The sequence below is a fragment of the Passer montanus genome, unplaced genomic scaffold (assembly GCF_014805655.1).
Source record: "Passer montanus isolate IOZ18808 unplaced genomic scaffold, ASM1480565v1 scaffold18, whole genome shotgun sequence".
Lineage (NCBI taxonomy): Eukaryota > Metazoa > Chordata > Aves > Passeriformes > Passeridae > Passer > Passer montanus.
In genome coordinates this window covers 8,729,645-8,757,193 of record NW_024365381.1, presented here as the reverse complement: position 1 = coordinate 8,757,193, position 27,549 = coordinate 8,729,645, and the positions used below count along the sequence as shown (strand labels likewise).

Genomic DNA, 27,549 nt, shown 5'->3' with positions numbered 1-27,549 from the left:
GTTAGATCAGGTTGCTCAGAGCCCCATCCAACCTGACCTTTAATGTTTTCAGGGATGGGATGCCTACCATCTCTCTGGGCAACCTGGGCCAGTATTTCACTGTCCTCTTTGTAAAAAACTTCTTCCTTATATCTAATCTAAATCAGCCCTCTGTCAGTTTAAAACCATTAGCTGTGGTCCTTGGGTAACACTTGAAACATCAAGTGATTTTGGTAGTCATTAAAAACTAATATCCGTGCTTGTTTAGTGAGATTGTGCTAAACAACCCAGGAATTTGAACATCCTGTATTTTAATTGTTAAAGCTAATATAAACAAGAGATGGTTGGTTTTTTGTGAAGTTTTGGGGTTTTCTAAAAAAATTTTAAATAGCATTTTTATATAAACAGTTTGATTTCATCTTAGGTTAGTACTTTGCAAGCACACCTTTAAGACTAAGGAGATAAAAAATTTCATATACTCCTTCTTGTGATGAAATTTTTTTGCCTGAGCCGAGCAACATAAGATTAGGTCCATCTGGAAAGGAAGGAAAGAGGGAAACACCTGGGAGCATTTCTTAAATGTATTAGGCATGATTTTATGTACTTGGATGAGGTGAAATGAAACATCTGTGTACCATAAAGAGCTCTGTCTGTCTTAAGTTATTGTCAACTGTAAATTTGTGTATTGCCTCCAGGGCTTGCTCCTGCTGATGAGCATTTTGTACTGCAGTTCCTCAGCACCAGACCCACCCTTGCTGAGCCTTAAACACAAGCGGTTGGCTGGAACTGCCTGATGATGAGCTGGGCATGGGTTGGTGAGCATGAGAGGGGTTGGGAGAGTTTCCCAACTGGGGTCGTTTCCTTTGCTTGGTGTTGGGGTGACTGGAGAGCTGCCACCCTTGGGGCTGTCCTCCTTGGCAGGGGTGTGAGGCTTGGAGGTGGCCACCTGGAGATCAGGTGACACTGGCCAGTTCCAGGGTCCCTGCATCCACACAGTCTTAGGTTTCAGCCACTGATGCTGTGCTGTTGATTTTATGTGTTGGTGTCACTAAGGGTTCTTCTGCAGCTCCAGTGAGACTGCTGGGCATTTAAATGCCACGGGCCACATGTGCCTGTGTTCCCCCAGACACTGGGAAGCCCTTCCCCTCCCTGACATCACACAGGACCATCATTCAGGGTTGCAGCCCTGTGCAGGGCTGGCCAGCACTCTGAGGTCAGGCACTTCTGCTTATGTTGGATCTTGCCATGTCTCTGGCCCATGTGCATCCCTTACCATGTTTCTACCTGGTAAGCTGCCTTGCTGGGTTATTTAAGGACACCAGGAATGGCAGGTGGCATTTGGGGTGATAAAAGGCTGAATCTGAGACCCACAAGGTGTTCTGCCGCCATCTTTTGTACCGCCATCTTGTACTTACTTGCAGCAAATCTGTCCCCTTGTGGCCTCCTCCTGCTGTGTGTCTGTCCTGGACTTCCATGCCCTGTTCTAACTAATAACAGTGAGTAGCCAGACCAGAATGGATAATTGCTCTGGATCTCTTCTGTGCTGAGGTGTGGGGGCAGAGGCTGCTCTTATTATGGAGCCATAACTATTATGGAGCATTAACTGGAATGTGCCAGCTGACTTTCAGGGCCTTAGTGGTCTGTGCTGTCCTGCAGGGGACCACAGCCCATTTACAGCTTTTCTTATCCACTGCTGGCAGCATGAATCCTGTGCAACTCTCAGACACGTCATCCTCTCAGTAACTGTTCTGCCCTTTCCTCTTCTGTCTTTGTACGTCCGCTGCCTGTGCCTGGCTGAGGTAAAAGTTCTTGCCCAGCGTAGGACTCAGGGTCAGGTTTCTCATGGCAGTTTACTCAGCTGCTTTTGACAGGGATGGTTTGCACTTGCACATGTGCTCAGGTCTCACCAGAAAGCTTCTGGGCCTTCATCACCTCAGGGGGTATGGGGAGTCACTGGGGACAAACAGACTGGGGACAGCTTCTCTCTGGAGGATGAAACAGACTTTTCTTTGGCAGGATAGCCTGGTGTTAGGGATTGTTGCCTTGTAATACCTGGTCTTTAAAGAAGTGAGAAGCCATGCCAGAAGGTAAATCTCCTGGAGGCACATGTCTGCCCATAGCTGCTGGAGCAAAAACAGAGGGGATCCTAATGGGAGACAAACGTGTACAAATACTGTGATGTGTCTTGTGTGAGGCATAACTGTACTGCTTTGTTCCATGGTCCTGGAAACTAGCCCCCAGCAGTTTTCTGCCAAAGTCAAATAGCAACTTTGGAGGCAATGTGTATTTTTTTACCTTAAAATGACTTGCTGTCTCACAACTTGTTATTTTACTTTGGTTAAAAAATAACTGGGTGGTTTCCACAAGCACAAACTAAAGGATGCAGCTTCAAATGGATACCAGGACCAGCTGTGGCTGTGTAATTATGTTGCCTATATTTAATCTCTCAGAAGTGTTTGGCAGATGCTTTAAATCTCAAATATGCAATCAATATCTTCTCTGAGGCTCAACTACCATGTTCTTTCCCCACCTTGCTTGAAATACACAAAGTGAAGCCAATATACTTGGATGGTACAGGAGTGATCCCTGCTCAGTGAGTGTATATCTCTATCTATAGGTACCGATGGAGACCTCCTAGAGGTGTGTGTGTGCGCGTGTTACATGCAAGACGTGCTCTGCCTTTATTTATTTTGGAAAGGGTTTGCCTTGGTTTCGCCGTGCCTCGCTTTAAACGATCCGAAAATCCCCCCCGGATTCAGAGGAATAAATATGCATGGCTTGTAATTCTGTTGCAGCGCTCGCTCCCAGCTGATAGGTGACGTGGAGTTTGGAGGCTCGCAGATTGGCTTTTTGATTTGGCTTCTTGCTGCAGTTGTGCAAACCTCGCTGGCTCCCAGAAATCAGGCTCAGCGCTTTGCCGTGCACCGTAATGCTGGGAAACCTGCACCGAGCCCCGATGGTGTGAGCGCGGGAGCGGGGGAAGCCCAGCAGATTCAGTGGCAATCTGGGGTACAATCCATTTTCTCTTTCCCCCTCCCTCGACCCCCCATTCATCTCCGTCCTCCTCGCCCTCCTCCCTCTTCGCCAAATCTCCCTTCCCTCCCCAAACTCCACCGCACGGAGCTGAAGATCAAGGCTGGTGGATTTATCAACATTTTACCTCCACCCCCACCCCCTTTTCCAGATGCACCTCCCCGCTCTCCCTGACAGCTGCAAAAGGGAGCACAGGTTTTGTAGCGAGCGAGGCAACTTGGACTGACATGCAAAGGCGAACCCCCCCGTACCCGCACACACCGTCGGTGAATCACCGGGAGATGCGATGAGCTCCCTTTAGGAACCGGAAGGATTTGTGTTGGGGAGCCAGTGGAGCCCCCCCTCCCTATCCCCCAGCCCGACCCTCCAAAAAAAAGTCAGGAAAGCCTCCAGAAAGGGTAAGTAAGGGGGTGCCACCCCCGCTCCGGGGGAGACGCGAGGCTGGCGGGCAGGTGTCCTGCTGCCAATCGGGGCTCCATGCCTTGCACGCGAATGGCCGTGGAGCGGGGGGTGCTATGGGGTGGGGGGACGAGAGCTCTTTGCAGGCTCATCTCCCGGGATAGCGGGGGAATTAGCGTTGCCCAGGCGCTGGGAGCTCGCTTCATTCCCGCTGTCTTCCCGGCGCCGTGGCGGCTCCGTGCCCGTTTGTGTGTGTGTGTGTGAGGGGCTGCGTGTGTGTGTGCGCTGCGGAGGGAGGGCTTTGCCTACGGCGCGGAGCGGGCGCTGCGGGGTGGATGCGCGCCGGGGAGGGGGCGCCGGGCCGACCGTGCGCGGCCGCCCCGGGATCCCTCCCGCCGCCGGGCGGGGGTGCCCCGGTTCGGCGGCGCGGCGCGGCCCGCAGGGATGCCGGGGAGCCCGGGGGGGGGGGGGTTCTGCCCGGGGCTGCCAGGCGGAGGAAGCGGCTCTCATGCAGTGCTATAAATTTCCTTTTTTATAATTCCCCCCACCCCCTTTTGAATTTCCTTTTTATTTTTATTTTTTTTCTTCCGCCGGGAGAGGCCGGGCCGGGCCATCCCCGGCCGTGGGGCGGGGGCGCCGGGGCCGCCGTCCTGGGCAGCTGTCGCGCTCCGTCCGCCGGGGCCGGCTTGTTTACCCCGGGTGTCAAATATAGCTGCTGCGCCAGGCGCTGCCCTAAATAGGGCACGGGGCCGCCGGCAGGCCCGCAGCCCCCCACGGCCGGGGGACGGGAACTCCACACACACACACATGCACACGCGTGAGAGCTGACCTAAATGTGGGCTGGGTTTACGCTCTACCTGTCTCCAGCCTTGCTTCAGAGCTTTATGTTTTTTCACCTGTGTCTAAAGTATCAATCGCCCCGGGTGAGAGATGAAACCATTGCAGTTGGTTTTGGGTTTTTTTTTGACTGTTATTCTAAAACGTGGCCATTCACAAGCATGGCCTTTCCCCCTCTGCCCCCTCCAATGGAGCTGTAGTTTAATGGTTGGGTTCCTGACCTTTTGGGTTGTTCCTTGGCTTGTTCTGTGGATTTTTACCCTAAAAATCTGTTTCATATTTAGAGGGAAATGCTGGAGGGACAGTCAGGATGAGAAGAGGTGCCTTACACGTTTCCCCCTTCTTCATACTTATATGTATGTTCCTTTAATTCCACACATTTCTTTGTAAAGCAAAAGAGTGATTTTTTTGGAGCTGTTTTCTTTATTTCTGGAGATGACAGGGTTGGAAGACTTAGATAACAGTCGGTAGCACCTTTCCATTTTGGAGCACACATCTCGTGGTCCCTGGGAGACTGGTGGGAGGCCCAGGATAGCAGAACTGGCTTTGGGGGACACAAGACACAGAGCAGGGAAACAGAGGCCTTGAAGGTGCTCTGTAGGTTCAGTGCAGCAGGGAGAGGCATCACTTCCCTGCGGCACCAGCATTTCTAGGGAGTCCCTAATCCTGCTCCATCCACTGCTGTTGGAAGCATTTGTTTACCCTGACCATGGTTTAGCTGAGAAAGTCACATTTGGTGCTCATGTTTGTGCTTCTGTGTTCAACTGGAACGAGACTTGCTTCCTGAATAGAAGTAGTGATGTTGGAAAAGAGCATGTCCAGCTACTGCTGAGGGGTGGGAGCAGCCCAGGAGCCCTCAGTTCTGCCGTGAGTGTGCAACATGAGGCAAATTGGCTACCCTGTGTTGTAATTAGAAGGGTGTAGTATCAACCAGTGTGGGGAAGGAGATGACTGGTGGGTATAGAGAGCCTTAGACAAAAGGTGCAGTACAGCAGTCTGGTTTCTTTTCCTTAAAGCCAAATATGAGTCCTGCTCTAATAAGTGGGTTGTTTAAGTATTGCTCAAATGCCCAAGGTAGGACAGACTTTAGACCTCTGCTGAGGGCCTAACGTGAGGGCAGTAGTAGTGCACGTAAGCTTCTGCTTTTTTGTATACCTCCAGTGTGCTGCAAGACACATTTCAGGTCCTGGGTCTCGTTTGTATCATGAATGGTATTTTTCTTCCTGCGTGGGGATTTGGTAAGGATGTGGTTACAATACCGAGTGGGTGACAGGGTGTTAGAGGGAAGGCAGATATGTAGCCATCCTAATACCCCTCTGCACTGCACTTGATTTTGCAGAGATCCTGCTCTTGCTTTGCAAAGCTGCCACCTGACAGGATGGTACCTGGGATGGCAGATGCCATCATCAGGTGGGATAGTCCTTGCCATTGCTCTGGGCAGAGTGGGAAGCAGTCTTCAGCACCCAGAACAGCAGAGCAAATGTGCAGCAGTACCCAGCACAGCCTGGGTCACCGTTCTGTGCTCCACAGCTTCTGGCTGGGCCAGTGTAGAGCAGGAGCTGCCCTGTCTGATCCAGTCAGACTGGAGCACACTGTGTTGTTGGCAGTTGTTCTGCATGGCAATCCTAGGATGCTCAAGGCACTGCTCCTCAGCTTGGCTGACTTGGAGGAGGGGAAGAGATACCCATGGATGAATCCACCCTTCCTGCTTCCTCTGCTTTCCTCTGGAACCAGTGGGTTTAAGTCAGAGGAGGCTGGTCCGAGCTTGGCAGGTGCTGTGGTATTGCAGGTTGGACAGGTAGAGAGATTGCTAAGGGCCTAGGCTGACCTGCTGCTATGTTGTGCCTGATCCCTTATTTTTAAAGGGTCTTTCCTGTGGGAGGCATTCTCTATCCCCAAGGCAGGGCAAGGCCACAACAGCGTGTGTCAGCACTTTTATTAGAAACCAAGTGAAGATGTATTCCCTTCGCCAATATTTTCAAGTGAAGCACTATGCAGATAAATGGTCTGTCTGTCAGGGTTTTGTTTGCTTGTTTTAAACAAACAGCATCAGTCTCCTCCCCTAAGCTTCCCCAATGACCAAGTGGCGTTGACAAATAGTTCCTTGTTCTTTGTTGCTGTCATGTTTCAAATGCCTTTCATGTGCTTCACAGTTAAAAAAGATGGCTTTGATTGCTGGCCAATTTTTTTTTTATAAACCAGGCAGTAATTTCTAATTCTGTATTAAAAAAAAAAGTGAAGGAAATTAAATTACAATGACAAAAACATCTTCTTAATAGGGAAAAAAGTCTCTGAAGCCAGGAAATTGATAGTTGTGATGCTTCATCTACCATCACCCACTGTGTTGAGGTATTGTGGCATAGATTAATGCTATTGTTGATTTACTGTTTAGATAACAGTAACTCCTAAAGGCATCAGCCTGGTTGGGGGCCCATGTTTCCAAGCACCATACAGATGTCTGGTAAATTACAGTCTTTGTCCTGAAGAATTTCATGCATTGAGAAATACATGAGATGATAAGCTGTTCTTGGGGAACATTTAAAACACCTGTATTGCTGAGCTTGTGGTCCTGAATCTGCTAATTTCAGTGACATGGGGTTTGGGGCTGAAAGGAGACTCCTGGTCATGTCCCTGCTTACCTACAGAATGAGCTCCAGGAACCACCTCAAGTCTCCTGCTGCTTCTGTGCTGCTTGAGCACTAACATGGTATAGACTGCAGCTGGCTTCTCTGCTTCCCCTCTGCCTTAACGCTTTAAGCTGCAAGCTGTGCTTGAGGGCCATCATGGATGTGAGCGCATGAAGTTCACCATGATGGCCTCCCAACCTCCCCATGAGGCACTTCTGTCACAGGGTTTTGCAGGAATAACAAAGCATGAGCAGGGATGTGTCATACCATTCTGAAGGTAGCACCACCCCCCCATCTCGGTAGTGTCACAATGAGACCCAGGTGCCATTGTTCCTGCAGTACAGCATCATAAAGTAATTAGTTTGCCCCATAAGACCCATTTATAAATAGGTGATTATCATGCCCCCATGCTCCTTCAACTCTCAATTTTCTGGTAATTCTGTCTTTAAATCTGCTTGCTGAAGCCTTTGATCACACAGCTGAGCTGTCATTGATGTCTCTGACAGTTGACATCATGGGAGAGAAGGGAGCTTAGGGCTCTTAACATTTCTTTTATGACAGCTTGTTTTCTAATGAAACACTCCAATGAGGATTTTCCATCATAATAAAACAGGGAGCTCTTCCAGAGCACTCAGATTTAGGGAGAAGCTTCTGTTTCCATTCACTAGCAGATTATTTCAAGGCAACAAGACTGAGCTTGCTCTGTTTGCTGCCTTCCTGTTCTCTGCTGTCTTTTTACCTAAGCCTCCTAACTCAGGACAGCAGCAGAGACAGCCAGGTCAAGAGCAATCAGAAATACTAAATATCCTATGCTGCTGGGCATGCTTTGCAACCAGTGAGGTGCCAAAGAGTTTTAGGAACTACAGACAGATGAGACTGCATTGCCATTTCTTTCATCTCCCCTCTCCTAGGCTGGTACTTGGAGGCTGTCTCAAAGCAAAGAGCAGCATTGCAGAATAGAGTTTTAATCAAAAGAAGTGTAGTGATGCAGGGATGTACCTGCGAGAGGGCACTTAGATCTGACTGCTGAGGTTGTGTTGAAGGTGACATGTCCAGGAGTGAACGTGGGGCTCCAGTGCTGACAACAGAAGGTGCCCTGCCAGTGCGTTCATATGCTGCATGCTGGTGAAAGCTGCTTTCCATCCCCAGAGCAGGGGCAGAAGCAGGGAGCGTTAGAGCATGTCTGCACCTTGTTCTGCAGCCAGGCTGCAGCTCACTCTGGATGTGTCCTAGCTCAACTCAATGTGAGTAGTGCTAGAAGAGAGTCTGTCAGTGTCCAGGCAGGCTGTGAATTCCACCACTGCCCCAGAGCCACAGCTCCCCACGCACAAATTAGCGAAAGCAGCGCTGCCTCTGCCATGCACATATGAGGGTACTTGGAGTAATGCTTCAGGTCTGAAGAACCTGTCCTTTTGCTCTCCATACTGGTTACTGTCAGGAAAATTTGTCTTGGGTGATTAAGACGTGGACATCTTGGTTTACCAACTTGAGGGAGGCCTTTCTTGTTGGGAAGCAGTATCTTGATGTTGAACTTCAAGTTGACCTTAATAAGCACCTTTATCCTCTTCTCTGGTTTTGGTTGGGATTAGGCAGTGACTCTTGAACACACATGTTAGTTGGGAAAAATGGGGACAGAGATATGTCTCTGCCCTTACATTGCAGGATCAGGCTGTTCCATGGTCCAGGAGGTGTTACAGGATTCACTGCTGCAAGAGGCAAACCTGCTTCTGCCCATACAGCTATTGCACTTGCCACTTGTCATCTGGGCCTTGTTCTTTACAGCTTTCCCACCCTGGCTGCTTGTTTCTGCTCCTGTCCCACCCCTGCAGGATACTGGCACAGTGGCATGTGTGCCCAAGTGGTAGGTTCTGCTTGCTTTTCTGCCAGACAGATTCCTGGTCCTTATTAATGCCCTAGCCATGCAAACAGTTATACCAATAGAAAGGAGAGAGCTAGAGCAGAGTGGTAACAAATGTTCAGGTTGGCTTAAGAATCCCTGCTTCCACCTGTGAAGCTTCTGCCTGAATTGCCTGCAGCAGTTAAGGCTTGGAGTTGGTTCAGCCTTGAAGTCCGTGCTTGATGAAACGGATAGTACTGAATGCAAATTAGTTGCAAAGAATCTAAGAGTGATGGGGTCTGCAAAGCACTTCTTAAGCTATTAAGAGGCACAAAAATCAGGAAAAAAAATAGAAAATAGAAAATAATTTTTATTATAAAATCTTCCCAAGAACATGCACAGGGGTTGAGCCTGATTAAAAAAAAATCCAGAGAGTCTAGGCCAAGCTATTTCTCAGATGCAACATGCCAAATGGACTCAGGTTTTTCAAGAAGAGAATAAAATGAGAACTTCCCCTCTGCTCTCAGTTCTTTCAAGTCCCTTGAAAGCTTCACACTAGCACTCAGCACTTCATCAACAGCCATCTCTCCATGTTGAAGCCTCCCGACTGCATTCCCTGGCAGTGCAAGTGGGAGCAGTGCCAACTGTTTTATTAGGTTTGCACCCACAAAGCCCACTAGCAAGGCAGGACCTGACTCCTTGTCCCCATGGGACTGTGGCAGGCTCAGTTTGGGGTGCTGCCATGCACTCGCCGTGGGTGCTGAGCGTGCACTCTCTCACCTGGCCAGTGTGAGAGTCCTGGGGAGGCTGCTGGCCTCGGTGCTAACTGGGGCCCCGTGTGAGGACCCAGGGGCCAGAGTGAAGTGGAGCTCTCAGTGTTGCTGTCTTCAAGGAGTGAGGCAAGGTGGGTCTCTGTGTACTTTTCCTTTGTGAAGGATTCTGATGAGGGATAATGACTTGCTGCTGCTTTTGCTTTGGCAGCCCCTAGAGAAGAATGCGCCTTTCAGAGCTTGTGTCATAGAAGGCAAGCAGAGGGAATGCTGCTGGAGTTAGCCATGAACAGGTATTCTCCTGTATGAGAATTTTGGAGATGGGTGGACTAGACATTGGCCTCACACCAATCACCATCCACTCTGACTTTTTAAGCCTCATTTTTTCCTTTCATTTTAACCTTCCAGAGTAGTTTCAGGTTCACTTCTTTTAGTAAATGTTTCCTCTTCTCTTAACTTAAATAATCCATCTCCCCAAAGCTGACCTGACAGATGTTTCCCCTGCAGTGACCCTGTGCACACAGCACACTTCATGAAACCCTGGCTTCCATGGGGAAATGCAGCACCAGCAGTGACCCTGCTGATGTCCCAGCTAAAAATAAAGCCTGTCCCTCCTGGCAGTGTTGGGGTTTGCTTTTAAGTAGGTAGGCAGTTTTACCCATTGGCTGCAATGTGCTCTTGTGCCAGGCAGAAGGCACAGCTTAACCTTCAGAGCATGATGGAGCTGCCTTCCCTTTAGGGAATCACACCAGGAGACTGAAGGTGAGAAGATGCTCCGCTGCACTTGGTGCACCTACGTCACGCCCAAAAATCTGCTGGTTTGCCTGCTGCCTGTCTAGATCCATCTCTGCTGTTTGTGCATCCTAGTGAGTCACAAACACCCCTCCTTCCCCCAGCTGTGGCCTTTTCCTGCCTCTGCTTTTCCTTCTTAAATATATAGATTTCTTCATGATTCTCAGTAACTGCCCCAACTCCTGACTTTTCTCAAAAACTCCATGCCTTCTAGCTTCCCAGCATCAAGCTTCTTTTGGCTTGGTTGACCAGCTCTATTCCTCAGACCAAAGTTAATTTCCCAGCGAAGGCTGAGAGAGGGGATGTGGGGGTTATGTTGGGTTGTGCAGTATTCCAGAAACCTCACCTAATTACTGCTAAAAGAGAACATGAAGAGGTGGTCTGGTCATAATTTGCAAGTATCTGTATGGGAGCCAGCAGCTACTAGGTATGGTGGGCTTGTTGCCATCAACCCAGCTGAAGGGGTGATGGTCCTTGTAGCTGGGTTTGGGAAAGACCACAAGGGTGCTATGGGAGGAGGGGACAGGGGGATGATCCAGAAGTGTTTCTATGTCTGCAGAGTGGAGGGTTGTTTTAATACATTGTGTCAAATTCATTGAATACCCATTTTATTCATTTGTCTGCTCATTGAACTCCCACTACAAAGTGGATTAGTTTTTGGCTTTGTTTGTCTTGATAAGTGACCATCATTTTGTCAAAGATGTTTTGTGCTTGTTCTTTTACCTGCTCATGTCACTGACCTGAATGCAACACTAATGGTGGCTCTGCCTGAGATAACACTCTTCCTATCCATTGCTCCTCACTTGCTGGTGTTGGGGGACTGTTGCTTCTGATTTGGCAAAGCATTTGCCTGTAACTTGTGACAGGTTTCCCAGATGACAGGAGCTGCTGTCATCAGCGTCAGGATGAGCTGGGTTCAGAGCACCACCACAGAAACATGGCTGGGCATGAGAAGCTTTCTGGGCTGAGGCAGGAGGGGTAGGGAGTGAGTGTTGAGTAAGGGTGTGAAAACAGCCTGTTTATTCCTGCCTCAGCTGTTGTTCAAGTCAGTCCTTCACTGAAACTCACAGCAAGAGTGGGACCCTGCAATTTTTTTGCTGTAGCAGGGTCTTAGGAGAGATTTGGACTTGAAAGCAAGTTAAATGCATCTCAGTTTGAACTTTCTCTTTGCAGAAAAGGATGAAAAAATAATTTTTGTTGTCCCTGAAGGGGACTCAAACTCCTGAGTGAAACTGATGCAGATATGGGACTACTAGGATCTGTAATGGAGGCTGTACCCCTCGGTGGCAGGATAGAAGCTGTCCTCTCTTTTTGCCCTGGTGGCTTAAATAGATTGTACAGCGAGTGCTGCATGTGATGAGTATATTATCCAAGCACATGCATTAAGCCACTGACTCCTGTCATTTTACCTCCAGGATGAGGCACTTCACATGCTGATCCAAGGTGACAGTGGGCACGTGGTGGACCAGAGAGACTCCAAGCCTTGTGTGCTGCAGTCTGGGATTGTGGGGAGAAGGAGAATATTCTCCTTCTCTTGTTGGTTTCAGTGCATTTGGCTGAAGTGGTCATCTCCCATGACTCAGCTGCTGCTCCTGTTGGCAGGACTAGTTGTGGCAGATTTGGGGCCAGCATAGAGTATTGGGAGGAGGGAGGAAACAGAGCAGGATGGGCAGGAATATAGTTGTATGGAGGAAGTAGGAAGATGCCCTCCAGCTGCTGTGTGTGACGTAGGTTGTGAAGAAGAAATAGATTAAGTTTTCCTTTTTAAGGTTTCTGTTGTATGAAATGTTGCCAAAGTTCCTAAGGCATCTCTTTCAATAGAGTAAGCTGGCTCTGCTGACATGGGCTCACTGGACCTATGCTGATTTACGCCAGAGAAAATCTGGTCCTAAGTACTCTGTCTCTCTTCTTTCTTGCCAGCCCTCCTGTGATGGTATGCAAATTGACTAGGCTGGAAAGATAGTTCTAGTTTTTAACTTTGTTTAAAAACAGGCTTTTAGAGGGAAGGGTCAAGGGGAGGAAGCTGGTGAAAGAAAAGTGCTCTGAATACCAGGAGAATGCTGTTTCTTCAGTTTGGAGATAAACGGCAGTATGATTATTATATATGTTGCTAGAAAAGTCTTCAGATACATGATGTCCTGCATCCAGTTTTCAAATGTTCTGCACTGGTATCTAAGTTAAGACTTGCTGACTGCTGGGAATTGGGAGTGTATCATTGCAGACGTGTTGGAAATCACAGGGAAAGTCTCATTCTTTTCAAACAAAGTGCTTTGTTGTATGCACTGCCCCCAAGCTGGCAAACACATATAGATAATCTTGATTTTTTTTTTTTGAATCTTCTTAATGGACTGAGTCATGTATTTACCTGGCTTATCCCTATGACATTTGGGTATGGAATCTGCTTGACACTCTTGGTAGGAATAAAGAAATAACCTCATGTCTTTCTTTGGAGAAAACTGCAGCAGTCTCTCATAGTCATCTGTTTGGTTTTCTGCAGGAATTTTAAATCATGTTTAGGTGTCCATTGGAAAATTTGTGATTTCAGTGCATTCCACATGTCCAAGTGGGTTAAAAGGAGCTGCCCTGTTAAGCTTCTAATCACTCTTTGATATGTGGCCCTTTCCAGCTCCTTTGGGGGACTATCTGAGGCACACTGAGACCATGGATGAGGTAGAGGAGGAAGGCAGTGAGGCTGTAATGGTGAGAAAGAAGGATGTGGGTATTGAGGGTGTCTAGCTCCAGACAATATTTCAGATTACCTGCCCTTGGCAGGACAGAGCGGGGCAGCCAGCCAGCAAGGGCAGACCTGCAGTTGGAACACAAACTGGAAGGAAAAAGGTGAATCAACCTGTCTGGTAATTCTGTAGCGAAGAACAAATTTCTGCCTGTCTTTGCTGTAGAGATCAGAGTGGCATATGGCTTTATACAGCCCACAGGGAAAGCCATCAGGGGGTGGGGAGGGAAGAAATGGAGGTGGGGCAGCAGATAGCCTGGAGACTGCTGCCACTTACTGTAATTGCCGTAGCGGCTCAGCTTCCACTGTTTGTTGTCCATGTCATCTCTGCAATTACCATATGGTAAATATGACTTGAGTCTCTAGCAAATAACAGAGCTAGTATTAAAAGAGAATCTGTAAACAGCTAGTGCAGAAATGAATAAAGAGCAATAAACAGCCTGGACTTATGAAGAATGAATTAATCATCGTGGATGCGAGGGCTTATTTTATTTTAAAGCAGTTGCAGAATTAGCAGCTGAAAAAACACCAAAGGATTAAGATATCTAAATTGTCAATAAGAGAGACATGGGGATATGTGGCAGTAAAGGGTGAGGGTGCTGTGTGGAATCTTATTTGATAACTGTATTCAAATTGGGTGAATTTACAGGTTTTGGCACCTTCCAAGTGAAGTGGGAGGTATTTTGAGGATAACCCATAGCTCAGTGCATTTTTCATGCCTCCTGCTGTGCTCAGATCTGCAGAAGCAGTGGGCGTGTTACAGTGTATTTCCCACATCTCAGCTGGAGACCTTGACTTTTTGGTTGAAACTCTGGAAATCTCTGCTTTCATTCCGCACATGGCAGTCAGCGCTCTGCTCCTTGTGCCAGCCCCACTGTGCTGGGGGTGCACAGCAAACAAGTGGAGAGATCTTAAAAAGTGAGCAACACAGTGAGTTTCTGTATATCAGTCTTGATTTAACCTTTGTACGTTCCAGTATCTAGTGAAAACCTGCTGTATAGCAGAGCTGAGAGGCAAATGTTCACTGCCCAGGCTTGTTTTTCCTGCTCCAAAGAGGACAGATCTGCTGTTAGTGTTGGTGGGAGCAGGCACTGAGCTATGGCTCTCCCAGATACCCGTCTGCTTCTGACTGCCTCGAAGATGGAGAATCAAGAGGAGATGAAGATAAATGATTAAAGGGCAGCCTGGGCTAATTTATAAAGATTAAAATAAATTTGTGTGCTTTGGCCAAAGAAAAGCTGTGGAGGAGAAGAGCTATTTACAAGTATCTGAAGCATGTAAATCTCAGACAGGGAGGAGAATGGTTGAGAGTGCTCCAAGGACATGATAATGAGAACTAGCAGAATAAATTTTCTTAATTTCATCCTAAATATAAGGAAGACGGCTAAAGCCTCCAAGATAAATTACATTATGGTGGAGTCTCTATGGGAAGTTGTGGAAATGCCATCACTTGGATAATTTAAAACTCAGCTGGACAAAGTACTAGGAAATAATGGTCACAAGGGGAAGAAGGCAGTGGAAGTCCCTGAGGCATGGACCAGGCAGGTCTTCTGTCTCTGGTCTAGCTAATTCTGAAAAGAACGAAATCTGTGCTAATTAGGCTGAGGGGTTTTCTAATATGACAAACAAGAACCACTTGTTTTTGCTGCAGTAGTAAAGATGCTTTCTGAAGTGTAACCTTCTTCTCCTCTCCTGTTTTTTTTGCCCAGTCTTCCACTTCATCATTTGCTGCTTCTACCTCCATTCACTTTTTTAATATTTTCTTTCTTGCTGAGCCAGGAATAGGCCCTTCTGAACAGACTTGTGGAGGGATTATAACTTCTCTTCTATGTGATGCGGCATTTTTGGTGAAACCTTTTTTTTTGGCTGCATATAGACCAAAAAAGTAATAAATTTTGTTATTATTTTTCCTTGAAGGAGAAGTTAAGAAATAAACAGGCTGTTCCAGAGGATGGGAACAGTGAGTGCCCCAGCTCCTGGGATTAGCACTCAGCATGGCTTGCTGGTGGCTGTCCCAAGAGTCTGTGAGCCAGGTAGGAAAGGCTCCCTACCTGCCTACTTTGTTGCACCACATCCAGCACATCACACAGTTTTTGTTTGCCTCACATAGGTGTTTTCTGTCAGAAAACTCGTGTTTTTATTAACGAAGTCTGGATCTAAAGATGAGGTATGACTACAACACCTCTTCTCTCCTTATGTACCATTTAGCCTGCCTCTGTGTGCAAATAACTATGGGCTCTGCGGCATAAGTGCACTGTTGACAACAAATCCTAGAGTCTTTAATTGTAACAGTTGCAGATCTGTCACCAGAATGCTAAAGAAATGTCAGAGTTGCTGCTGTCATCTGTAGGATGCTGTGAGTCACTAGGTGATAAGTTGCACTCTGATGGTGGCACCTGAACCAGCAGTATAATATGTCTATGAAGCAGGAGCAGTAAATAACACACCCTGTGTGCTGCCACGGGCAGTACATAAAATGTCTTTCACTGACAAGAAGTTTTTCTCACACTGCTGAAATGTTTTTCCCTTTCCCCTACTGCTCCCCAAATGGTCTTCACTACTCTTTATAAACCAGCAAGACAGTGTGATGGAAAGCAGTGCCTTGAAGGCTGCAGCAGAGAAGCCAGTGCCTGGTGCAAGCCCGTGTGTTGTCAAGTGCTCCATGTTGTCTCCTAAAGCCGCAGTCCATGCAAGAGGCAGGGGGACCACTGAGTGGGTGGCCACTTCTTTATTTCCCTCAGCCTCCTAAACCTAAAAGGGAAGATTTTCAGCCCAGTCTTCTCTGGGCCTCTTTCACATCATGAGCATGAGTCTGGAGAATGTGGCTGAACCTTCCCTCTCATTTTAGGGCTATTCGGTCACTGGGAAGAATGGGGAGTTCACCTGTAATATGGGATACAAGCACCTAAAGGCTTTAACTGTGTTTAGAAACTCCTCTAAATGTGTTGAAAAGACTGATCCTTGATGGTCTGCCTCTAAATATGCAATGGAGGCTTCCCAGTGACTTCTGAAAGGCCACAAAAGTGACTTTTTCCCAAATGCACATGTGGTTGTCACCGAGGCACTGCAGTGAGCTCCAGGTGCAGTTTGTACACAGGATGAGTTTGCTCTGGATCCCTGTGCACTGGCAGCAGGATGTGGTGGCCACAAGTAGGCTATGGACAAGAAACTCTGCTTCTTAGTCTCTTACTATGTGGGCGACTGAGCATGGGCACAGGCTGGCCAGAGAGGTTGTGTTTGAGTATCCTCAAATATATTTTTGAATATGTTTTGAATGTATTCACAAGCCAGCTGCATGTGGTCCTGGGCAGCTGGCTCTAGGTGGCCATATTTGAGCCAGGGGGTTGAAGTAGATGGCGTCCAGAGATCCCTGCTACCTCCTGTGTGAAAGTCCTGGAAAAACAGCAATAAGGTTGTGTAATACTCATGAAAAGAAAAAACCCTCATCTGTATCTGAGCAGATAATGCTGCCTTTTAAGCAGAAGCATGCCCACTATTAATCTGTATGTCAGCCTAAATACTAGGTTTTGGGGTTTGAATGTAAAAGAGGCTGTGGTTCGAGGGGGGAAAAAGAGCAACTCTTTCTGTCTCTCAGGCTGAGGAATCTCAGACATGGATGTGTAGGGGAGCAGAAGAGCGAACACACCATGGCTCTGAAGGAGGCTGTGTTACCACATGCCATAAATAAGGATGGCTCTTAAAGTGTGGCTGTGACTGCTCACTGGAGGCTTTCTGCAGTGTCTGCCACCTCCTATGCATGAGGCATAGGAAGTGCTCTGTACTCTGTGTGCAGAGCTGTGTTGCAGCTCTGCTATCCATATATCTGTCTATCCTAGACACATGTTTTTCAGGTCAGGTGTGAGCAAGGAAATAAAATGCCTGGCCAGTCAAGTGCAGTCAGTGGGATATTGGAAAGGGACAATTAAGTACAGGCATCTTTATGGGTTAGCTATTTATGCTCCTGCTTTTCCAGGAGCATCATGGATACTAAAATACAGAAAAAACAGTGTGGAGTGGTTCCCCAGGGCAAGTTGAGTGTTTGGAGGTTGCTCCTAACTGTGCACAGACTTGTGCTTTGCTTGGGCTAGCCCCTGGGATCACCAAATACAATGGGATCTCATCACTGCAGTATTTCTGTAAGAAATTAGTGGGCTTGAGTTGTTATGTCAATTAACATCCATTTACCATGCTAGAATGGTGGGTATTGCTCAAATTAGTAGAGACACTAGCTTGTAAACATTAAACTTGCTAAGAGAGCTGGTAGCTTTTTTAATGGTAGCTTTTTTCTGCTACCATCTTGAGCAAAAAGAAAAGCTGCTTTTGACACATACCAAGGGGATTAATCCATAGGCAGCTAATTCTGGGCTTTGGCATGTTTACTGTGAAGTGCAAAGCAACAAGCACCTACAGCTCTCTGCCATAACTTTTCCATCGAACTGAACTGTGGGGATCTGTCATGGTCTAGACATGAGTTATGGTGCTGTTTCCCTCATAAAACCTAGCTGGTGCAGTAGTACAGAGGTAAACTACCTATTTGCTGTGTCATAATCTGTGTAAAGTCAGCTTGGGCTCCTTGGTTGTGCTTGTTTCAGATAGTCAGGCATGTGCCATTAGTCTGACAGTTTAAGGCCTGCTCTGTGTTGGAAATTTGTACTTGTCAGACAAAATGGATCTGATTACACTGCTGTGGCTTTTGGCTTGCAGGTAAATCTTAACTTGCATTCTGGATACTATTCTTGTAGTGATGAGCAAAGGGCTCAATAGCATTTCAATGGAGAAAATTGAAAAATAGGCTTTGTTTTGTATTAAATATTTTGCTGTGCTTTTATTTTGTGGGAGGGAGGACTGTGCATTAGGTATAATACCTCCTCTGCAAAAACTCAGTTATTTGTGTTCTTTGCAGAAAGGCTATAATTTCAATTTTAGCTCATGGTTATGAAAAACCTTGTATGCTCAATCAAAGAGCTTTTATGTGCTTTGGAACAGAGGAATGTGAAGTCATGTTATTAAGCTGAGCCTTTTTTCTGTCTCCCCCAGCTTTGGAGCGGGGCTGTGAGATGATGCTGATAGCAGTGCCGTATCTGCTCTGTGCTGGGACAGATGCTTGCCAAGTGCGCCTTGAGCTGTCTCTGCCTGGCTCCAGTGCAGCACCCACACCTGAGTGGGGCTCACTCCGTGCTGAGATTTAATCAGCTGCCTTTCCTGGCTGGTCTCAAGTCTGGGAGAGAGGATGTATGGCCACAGATGTACTCCCATGTCTCATTTATTTGGGAGGTGGGAGGAAGAGGGAAAGGAGATGGAGGTGCCAGAAGACTTAATCTTATTTCCAGGTCAAATCCAAAGACTTTTTTGATGTTTTAAGGGGCATTTTGCCTAAGTAAGAAATTAGTAGGGACTTAGGAGGTTGCCTTTGGTTTTGTATTTAATGAGCATTGATATTAGGAACTTGATATGTAAAGGTTGCATATTATCAGCTATCACTGTGTTATGTTGCCTCTTGATTTAATCTCTTGTAAATGCTTCCTTTTGAAAATTCCTTACCTTTAGATTCATGTGAGAAGTTGTATACAAAAAGCTAAATTATAAGGGATCAGTAGAGCTTTTGCCCCCTTTATGCCAAATACAAATCCACAGGAGACAAACCATCAGTCTTCTGAAACTCAGCTATTATAACATATCATAGAATTGTCTCATAGAACCATAAAGTGGTTTGGGTTGGAAGAGACCTTAATTGTGACAAGCGTGGTCCATACTACTCTCTGGACTGTCTTCAGAAGGATTTCAAGACTCATATTTTTATTTATGGGTTCTATTTATGCATTTATAGATGATGTGGCCATTGTCAACTCTTGCAGAAGGAATTCCTTCTGCTAAAATAACTATTATGTGTCTTCCCAGAGCCTTGGTGTTGAATGCTTGCTCATCCTGATGCAGTGATGCTTACAGCACTTTGTCTCTCTTTTGCATTGACTGATTGCTTTGAACTTACCCTACCATACAGGGGGCACTTTCTGTCCCCTCACTGCCAGTGTCCTCATTTGTGTGTATTCAATTTGGAAGCAGTAGCAGGGTAGAGACTTGTGGGAGAAAATGATGTCTGATAGCAAAGAGATGATGGAAATTATGATCCTTGTGATCACCCAGTACCAACTAACTTTGGGCTGTTGCTGCAGCCTCCTGTTGTTTGCATCCTGTAGGGCCAGGGCAGTGACAGTGCTGGAATGGCACCTCTGTGCCAGATGTGGAAGTGTTTTGTCGCACTGGTCTCAGAGGGTGACACCATGACGCCTCCTGAGTGCCTAGGAGTGACTCAGGATTGTGCTGCAAGCCCACCTGGAGGCCTGGTGCTCAGAGCAAGTCTCATGCTAAAGGTTGGCTCCTGTCATAATCAGCCCTGCTGAGATCAATGCTGCTGCTTAGAGGAGGAGTCGGGCTGTGTCTGCTGCACTCTGGACAGGCCAGGAATTCCCTCCACTGGTTTTTGGACTGAGTTGAGTAGCTATATCTTAGGGAGAACTTGCACCTTGTGTAAGCAACCTTGACCTGGTGCTAGAGAGTGAGTTTTAACTCTTCTGTCCTCTGTCACCTGAGCATCAAACCATTACCTCAATGTTTTCTTAAGACCAGTTTTAAAATTTAATGGTTTTGTTCTGTTATAAAGCATTTTTGCAGCAGTTCTCAGTAGGGGGGTGACCATAAGAATGCTCCACTGTATTTTTTAGTTTGGTTAGGTTACTGTTTTTCATGTTAATGAACATATATTAAGATCTTATTAGACAGCATGGCTGTGAGCAAAGTTCCTGTTGATCCCACTGGGAAGTTTTATCTGTGGCAAAGAATTGCAGGATCGGGTCATTATCGTTTCATTTTAGAAAAATGATTGTGACCTCTACTTGATGTCAAAGCAAATGAAAATCAGTGATGAAAAACGTTCCCAGATTCTGAGAGTTTAGTCTGCAACACATAGCCTGAGTTTGGAGATCTTAACACATAAACAGAGGCTAGTCTGGCAGAGATTGTCTTTGAGATAACATACTATTTTTGATAAATAGTAGTAAAATTACCCTCTGCTTAAAGTCAAATTAAAAATTTAAGCGTAACTGGCAAGGTCCTGGAGTGTGTCGAGGAATGCCTAGCAATAGAAACCATCACGGCATTACAGAAGGTAGACTGAATTACAGAAGTTGTTTGTCCCACAGAGAAGGAGGTTGGTGGTAGCAGTGATTTATTTCAGAGGGCATTTAGTCATTGCACTATTCCTAGACGAGGCTCTGAATTTAAGTGATACTTAGATTCCTAAATAATGTTTGAAACCAAATTTAGGTGGTTGAGTCATGTATATGTTTTTCAAAGTATTCCTGTCTTTCTGTCAGCCATTTCTATATGGCTGATCTTGGAAGACACAGCACCTACTGGATGTGGTACAGTTAAGTAGGAGCTGGGAGTTGAAAGTGTCGAGAGGTGGGTGGATACCTGCCAGCAGCTGCAGTATGGAAAAGGGTGATCTGATGTGCCTGGGGTGTTTTTGGAGCTGCTGTGCTCGTGCAGCTGGTCTCTGTGTGCACCTTGTGTCGGAGGCACCAGGAATGTGTCATCTTTGCTGTCATGTGCACACATCCACCTTGCAGCCCAGAGATCTTGGGCTTGCTCAGTCACTGGCCTGCACATGTTCACTGGCCCTTTCTCAGGGGTTTCCCAACACCCTGCAGCCCAAAATTTAGGCAAATAACTGTGCAGAGAGGGAAGGAGGAGAAAATGGGAGCATCAAACTGAATCTTATATTTGCTGGGCAGTTCGGTCCTCGCTATGACCATGAGCTGTGCAGGCAGTGGGGCGTTTTAGTGAGATTTCAAGGCTGGGGCTGTCTAGCAGTCCTCACTGGGGCTGAGCTCCCTCTCATCCATGCAAGTTTGATCAGGCACCAGGGCTGTGGGATACAGTAGGCATTGGATTGGGAAGGTATGTAGGCGAACATGGGAGAATTTAATTCTTCTGAATTAGTCCACACAGCATGAAGAAGTGTATTGTTTTTTAATATCAAGGGTGTCAGAAATGGATTTGTGATCCTGATACTGCATAATCAATTATCTTCCCTCTGCTGTGCTTTGTCAGGAACAGTTTTGTTCATTTGCAGTCTGTGTTCACGCTTTCCCTCCTGTTTTGCTGTCTTTATAGATTTTTATCTGAAAGTTGAAAATGTTTTTTGTTGATATTGGGAAGATTGCACCTGCTTTTGGAAATAGGCAAGCAACACAATAGATGATAAAATAGCCATTTGAGATGCATTTATTACTGCTGATAACACAATAATGCTGTCTGGAATATTTACAGTTCAGAGAGGAGGGTGGATCTCCTCAAGTGCTCAGGAGCTAGTTAATCTCTTTGAACTTCTGTCATCTGAAGTTCAGGCATCTTTCTCTAAACTGCCTGACTGGGCACCCTCATGAGACAGCAGAGAGAGGTGTGAAGGGACATAATCCCTTCTGGAGATGTAGGTCTTAAATACATTTTTTGTGTCAGCACGAGGTGGGATGGGAAGGATGGGAAGGATTGCTCCCTAGAAATGAGTGTCTCTTTCCTCTGACTACAAAGGGAGCCTGAGAGACTTGGTTTGACTTGCTGCCCAAGATTTGGGTAGTTACAATAGGGGAAATGAATCCCAGGCCTGCTCATTTGGCAGTACAAACCTCAATGAAAGTTAGTGGGAGTTAAGGCTTTTGAACCTTCCAAGTGCTGTAGATAATGCCACTATTAAGGTTGATGTTTCCTGTGAGATACTTGCCTGTGTCTGGACTCACAAATGCGATTTGTCAGTTAAGCCTGAGATCAAATTCTTCCAGAGGCCCGTTATGAAGGAAGGAGAATAGTGTGATCCATGATAATGTGCAGGGTTCAGAATCCAATTTTAAGTGGTGCAAGCCCTACAGCAATGTAGTCTGTAAGTAATAGAAGGTATTATTGGGCAGTCTATGTGCTACATCGATCAGCTCCATTGTTTTTGTATGATATTTTAGGTTAGAGATTACTTTCATTTTAGAAGATATTTGAAAATATATCAATTTCTTAGGGATGCAGAGGGAATGTTAGTGGGTACATGAATTTTGCTCTGTCTTCTGCATTTTATGAGCACAACTTTTCCTAAATGTGGCATTTTTGTAAGTTTCTGTGACCATTTAAAAGCATGATTATTGATGTAAAATTGATGTAAAATGTGACATTTAGAGGAGAGGCTATTGATAAATGGCCTTTGGCACTTTGCCGAACATGAGTCTTCTGCCCTATTTCTGAGTTGATACCTTTACCTTCTAACACGGACTCCCCGTGCAGCAGAAGTCCTATGGCTTGGGGGGAGCCATAGGACTTCTGAGACTCTGCAGCCTGTTTGGAGGGGCTCTTTGTGCGGATGATTTGGCCACGAAGGTACTCCATGACTTATGACTGAATCACGTCCTACAAATGGACTTCATTTGGAGATTGGTCACTGGCCTTAAGTGGTACTTTTTTGTGTTGCTAGAGGCTGCTTGACTTGTTTTATTCTCTGGGTTCTGAGTTGAGGGGGGTCCTTAGGTTTGACAGCTTGTGCTGAGTTAAGTGCTGTGTGCTGGGGATCACCATGGCATCACTAGGTGAGTGGTAGCTGAGCAGTCAGTTCTTCTGTTGCACAAAATGTAGGTCAGGAATGAGCTATTTTTTATATATATATATAAAATGTATATATATACATACACACACACTTTTCCTCTGAACTACTTTTCTAGCAATTGATCTTCGTCTGCAGGGCATGTAAATGCTGCAGTTTGTTAGAGTCCCTGCTAAATACCTTCTTCCAAGTGCCAGAGAGAGAGCCTATACATCTGTAACACTACTCTTCAGTGGTGAGATACTGAAGTGCGTTTGGGTAAATGTTGCATCTTCCTTCTCTCTCATGCTTCCCTCCCCCCTCTCTGTTTTGTTTGTTTCAGGTTCTCAGCCTTTTTGGATCTACACAGTGGAAGTTGCATCTTGTGTATGGCGTGGTTAAGCTTGCAGCCTGTCACCTCGGCCTTCCTCCATTTTGGGCTGGTTACTTTTGTGCTGTTTTTGCATGGTTTGCAGGTGGATGCTGGCCTGACGGGAGACTCAACCAGTACAGTACAAAACAGCTCGTGTTCAGGATCTTTTGACTGCAAGGAGGGTGTTATCCTGCCAATATGGTACCCAGAAAACCCATCCCTTGGGGACAAAATTGCCCGTGTTATCGTATACTTTGTAGCGCTGATCTACATGTTCCTTGGAGTCTCCATCATTGCAGATCGTTTCATGGCATCTATAGAGGTCATTACATCACAGGAGAAGGAAATAACAATTAAGAAACCCAATGGAGAGACCACAACGACCACCATTCGCATTTGGAATGAAACTGTTTCCAACTTGACTCTCATGGCTCTGGGCTCCTCTGCTCCCGAGATCCTCTTGTCTCTGATAGAAGTGTGTGGGCATGGATTCATAGCTGGAGACCTGGGGCCATCTACAATTGTTGGCAGCGCTGCTTTCAATATGTTTATCATCATTGCCATCTGTGTCTATGTGATCCCTGATGGGGAAACCAGGAAGATAAAACACCTGAGGGTTTTCTTTGTCACAGCTGCATGGAGCATCTTTGCTTACATCTGGTTGTACATGATCCTTGCTGTTTTCTCTCCAGGTGTGGTTCAGGTTTGGGAAGGCCTGCTCACGCTGTTCTTCTTTCCTCTTTGTGTCGTTCTGGCTTGGATAGCAGATAAACGTCTGCTTTTCTACAAGTATATGCACAAAAAGTACCGTACTGATAAGCACAGGGGCATTATCATAGAGTCAGAAGGTGATCACCCTAAGGGAATTGAGATGGATGGCAAGATGATGAACTCTCACTTTCTAGATGGGAACTTAGTGACCATGGAGGGGAAGGAGGTAGATGAATCTCGCAAAGAGATGATCCGGATCCTAAAGGACCTGAAGCAAAAGCACCCAGAAAAGGACTTGGACCAGCTGGTGGAGATGGCCAACTACTATGCCTTGTCTCACCAGCAGAAGAGCAGAGCCTTTTATCGAATTCAAGCAACCAGAATGATGACAGGAGCTGGCAATATTCTGAAAAAACATGCAGCTGAGCAAGCCAAGAGAACAACTAGCTTGCATGAGGTACGGCCAGAAGAACCCGAGGAATTCATCTCCAAAATTTATTTTGACCCATGCTCTTACCAGTGTCTTGAGAACTGTGGTGCGGTTCTCCTGACAGTGGTGCGGAAAGGAGGTGACATGTCCAAGACCATCTATGTGGACTATAAAACAGAGGATGGCTCTGCCAATGCTGGTGCTGACTATGAGTTCACAGAGGGGACTGTTGTCTTGAAATCTGGGGAGACCCAGAAGGAGTTCTCTGTGGGAATTATTGATGATGACATATTTGAGGAAGATGAGCATTTCTTTGTGCGGCTCAGTAATCTCCGTGTGGTGGAGAGTGAGGAACCTCCAGAGCTCAGTAACTCCCCATACCCAAAGGCCATGTTGGCTTCTCCTTGTGTGGCCACAGTGACTATCCTGGATGATGACCACGCTGGCATCTTCACATTTGAGTGTGATATTATACACGTCAGTGAGAGCATTGGTGTGATGGAAGTCAAAGTCCTAAGGACATCAGGTGCGCGGGGTACAGTCATAGTACCATTTAGGACAGTAGAAGGGACAGCGAAAGGAGGTGGCGAAGACTTTGAAGACACTTACGGGGAGTTGGAGTTCAAGAATGATGAAACTGTGTAAGTAGCCCATTCATTTCTGTTCTCGGGTCTAGTTATGGTACTTAACCCCACATTTTGAGTCCATTACAGGTGAATGCTGACAAGGAACAGGCTCCTTTCTTCAGCTTTCTATCAGTTTCCCTACTTACCTCTATCAGGCAAGAGCCGACAGCAGGATTTAAGAGCTCAAAGCTCTTGTCCCTTCCCTCTTGGGAATGACAAATTGAGGCTTAAAAATACTGGGGACCAGGGGATAGGAATAAAATATATCATTCTCTGAGGTCCAGTAATAAAGCTAAGGGTTAATGGAGAGTTAAAGTAGAGAAAGAAGGAAAAAGATGAGGTTTTACTTGGCTGGGCAAATACAGGAAAGCCTCTTTTTGAACACCAGACATAGGGAACACAGGACTGTGTTGCAATCCCTAGATTAAAGGTTCATAACAATTATTCCCAGGCATGCAAGAGCTGCTCAGTAGACCTCAGGTTTTATTTTCACGTGAGCAATACTTCATACCTGCATCCCTAGGCTTGCCTCTGCAACTGGCAGGTCTGTGTGGCAGCTAATTCCCAGCACAGGCACAGCTGCAAAGCTATTCTGCTGAACCTGAAATCCTTGCAGCCTTTATGACTCTATGGTCTACCTGTGTTCCCTATATCACCTTCTCTGTGGTCGCTGGACGTCTGTTCATTTGCTACCTGTGGTTTTCCCCCTTATAAAATACTGTGGCAAATGGCAATTATGGTCTAAAGCATTACAGATCACAGCCTGCCCATGTGGCTCCATGACCCAGTGTTTTCATACAGAATAAAGAAGGGAAGCAGCACCCATCCTATTAATTCAGCTTTTTTATTGCATACTAAGTAGCTGATGCTAAGCTAGGAAGTAATAAAGACCAGAGAGGCGATAATGTCTAATTGCTTTAAGTACCTGTTGTTAACAGCAGTGAGGAATGAGAAAAATTCCTTAGCTGAGCAGGGAGAAGGACAGAGGTGTGAGCCTGGTGCTAAAACTCCTGATACTAAGTGCCTAGTACCTTTTGTTAAAACCTAATCACTTGACGTATAACAGGAAGAATTGGGCAGGCTTGCATCTGACATCAGAGAAAGGAAATATTTGTACCAAACCTCCCAGTACTGTGCCCAGAAGGATGTTAATATATTAAATTCTTTGAAGTAGGGATGTCCTAATTTGATAGGCTCTTCTGTTTTAGCCCACTAAACCATTTAATCCAGCTAATAGCCACAGTCTTGATGCTTGATTATAAGTATATGTTCTTCCTGTTAGAGGAAGAGAAGCTCCTGTTGGCTGGCTTCAGCCACTGTCAGAGCTGGAGGGGGATCAGCTGTCCTAATCTGGCCTTTTTGGGAAGATGGGGCATGCAGGTCAGTCTCCTTAACTGAACCACAAGCTGATTTCTGTGGAGAAAGCAAAGAAGAATGTTAGGTTTATGGTTACAGTCTCCTGTGAGCAGCCTACCTAAGATATTATGGGTTCTTAGCTTTAACCAGGTCTTGAAGCAGATACTTTCCTTGCTTGAAGAGCTCCATCAGTAAAAGGCCAGCAGATTGGAGTACCAGAGAGTACTCCGATCTGTACTCCCTTTCTCTCATGTGCTGGCTAATGGAAGACTTCTTTTTGTATTTGAAAAGTGTGACAGAAGGTCAGAGCATACCTATATATTGCTTCACTTGGGTTAAAACAAATCACTTTTAGCAGAACCTTGTGGCATAGACTCCAATAAAAAAAGTCCAGAAAACAAATATGTGTAGGTTGCTTAACACTGTAGTTTTTGACCCAGCAGCAGCCTAGAACATAGACATTAATTTGTAGTGTATTTAAAATGGTGATCACACCTGATGCATTAATGAGACTTTCACTTCTGCATCAGAAGCCTGCTGGGAACAAAGCCCACTAGCCAGAGTGGCCATGAAAGTCATGTGGCTGGCAAATTTTAATTTATTTTGAAGCTGGAATTAGTGTACTGGTTCAACATAGCATTTAATCAAGCTAATAAGCCTAACAAGGAGTGAGATCATATCAGCCGGCACATATCTTTATTCACTCCCTATTTACTCCTTTCTGCATACCCCCAGGAATTATAGGAATGGAATTTTAGTCTGGAAATGTGAAGGTAATTTTCAGTAATCAGTCTTTGGCCTTTAAGTTCAGTAGTTCAGTGAACACAGGTCAGTTCTGCATTTTGCTAGCTCTTCTTTGAGGTCCAGGTTGTAGCAGCTGTAGAAACCCGGAAGCAGTAGTAGGTGGGTTTAATATTTTCTGCCTTCTCTGCTTCCTAAATCTGACTGCAGAAAAAAAAATTGCGTAAATATTTAGACTGCAAACCAATTTAAAGTGACTTAGATCTGAGTTTTGGACTTCAGACCCATTATGCTCCTATTCCAACGAAGAGTTTGCTCAGCCAGTTTGGGAAGATGGATGGGTAGGATGTTTGGTACAGTTTTGCTGACCCAGAGAGCAGTGTATTTGTTACAGAATTGCTTGGTACAAGGCTGTCTGAAGACACTGGGTCACCAAATAGCCAGAGCATTGCCTGGGTAAATATTTGAGTCTCTGCCTCTTAGATGCCTTGCCACTGAGGGGGATCCACCATGAGATATTGACATCCCCTGCACACTGAAGGGGGAACCAAGAGCCCACCAAGCCCAGTACAGAATAGAGAGGACAGCAGGGAGATTAAGATGATCAGCAGATAATACAAAGGGAGTCAGAAAGCAGCAAGAAATTAACGTGCTCCCCACTTCAGCCTACTGTTTAGATACTTGC

General features: G+C 46.1%; 1 protein-coding gene across 13 annotated transcripts in view; it reads left to right on the top strand.

Annotated features, from left to right (window-relative positions):
• SLC8A3 (solute carrier family 8 member A3) overlaps window positions 1-27,549 on the top strand; it is a 135,561-nt gene that overhangs the window by 20,895 nt on the left and 87,117 nt on the right. For 5 of the 13 annotated variants that reach the window (XM_039705136.1, XM_039705135.1, XM_039705133.1 and 2 more), the window contains exons 1-2: window positions 2,860-3,410; window positions 22,971-24,782. In XM_039705136.1, coding sequence (XP_039561070.1) covers window positions 23,017-24,782 — 1,766 coding nt within the window. In that variant the 5' untranslated portion in view covers window positions 2,860-3,410; window positions 22,971-23,016. Of the gene's footprint in view, window positions 1-2,859; window positions 3,411-10,228; window positions 10,349-22,970; window positions 24,783-27,549 lie in introns of those variants that run through there. The other 8 variants (XM_039705129.1, XM_039705138.1, XM_039705132.1 and 5 more) reach the window with 8 other exon arrangements.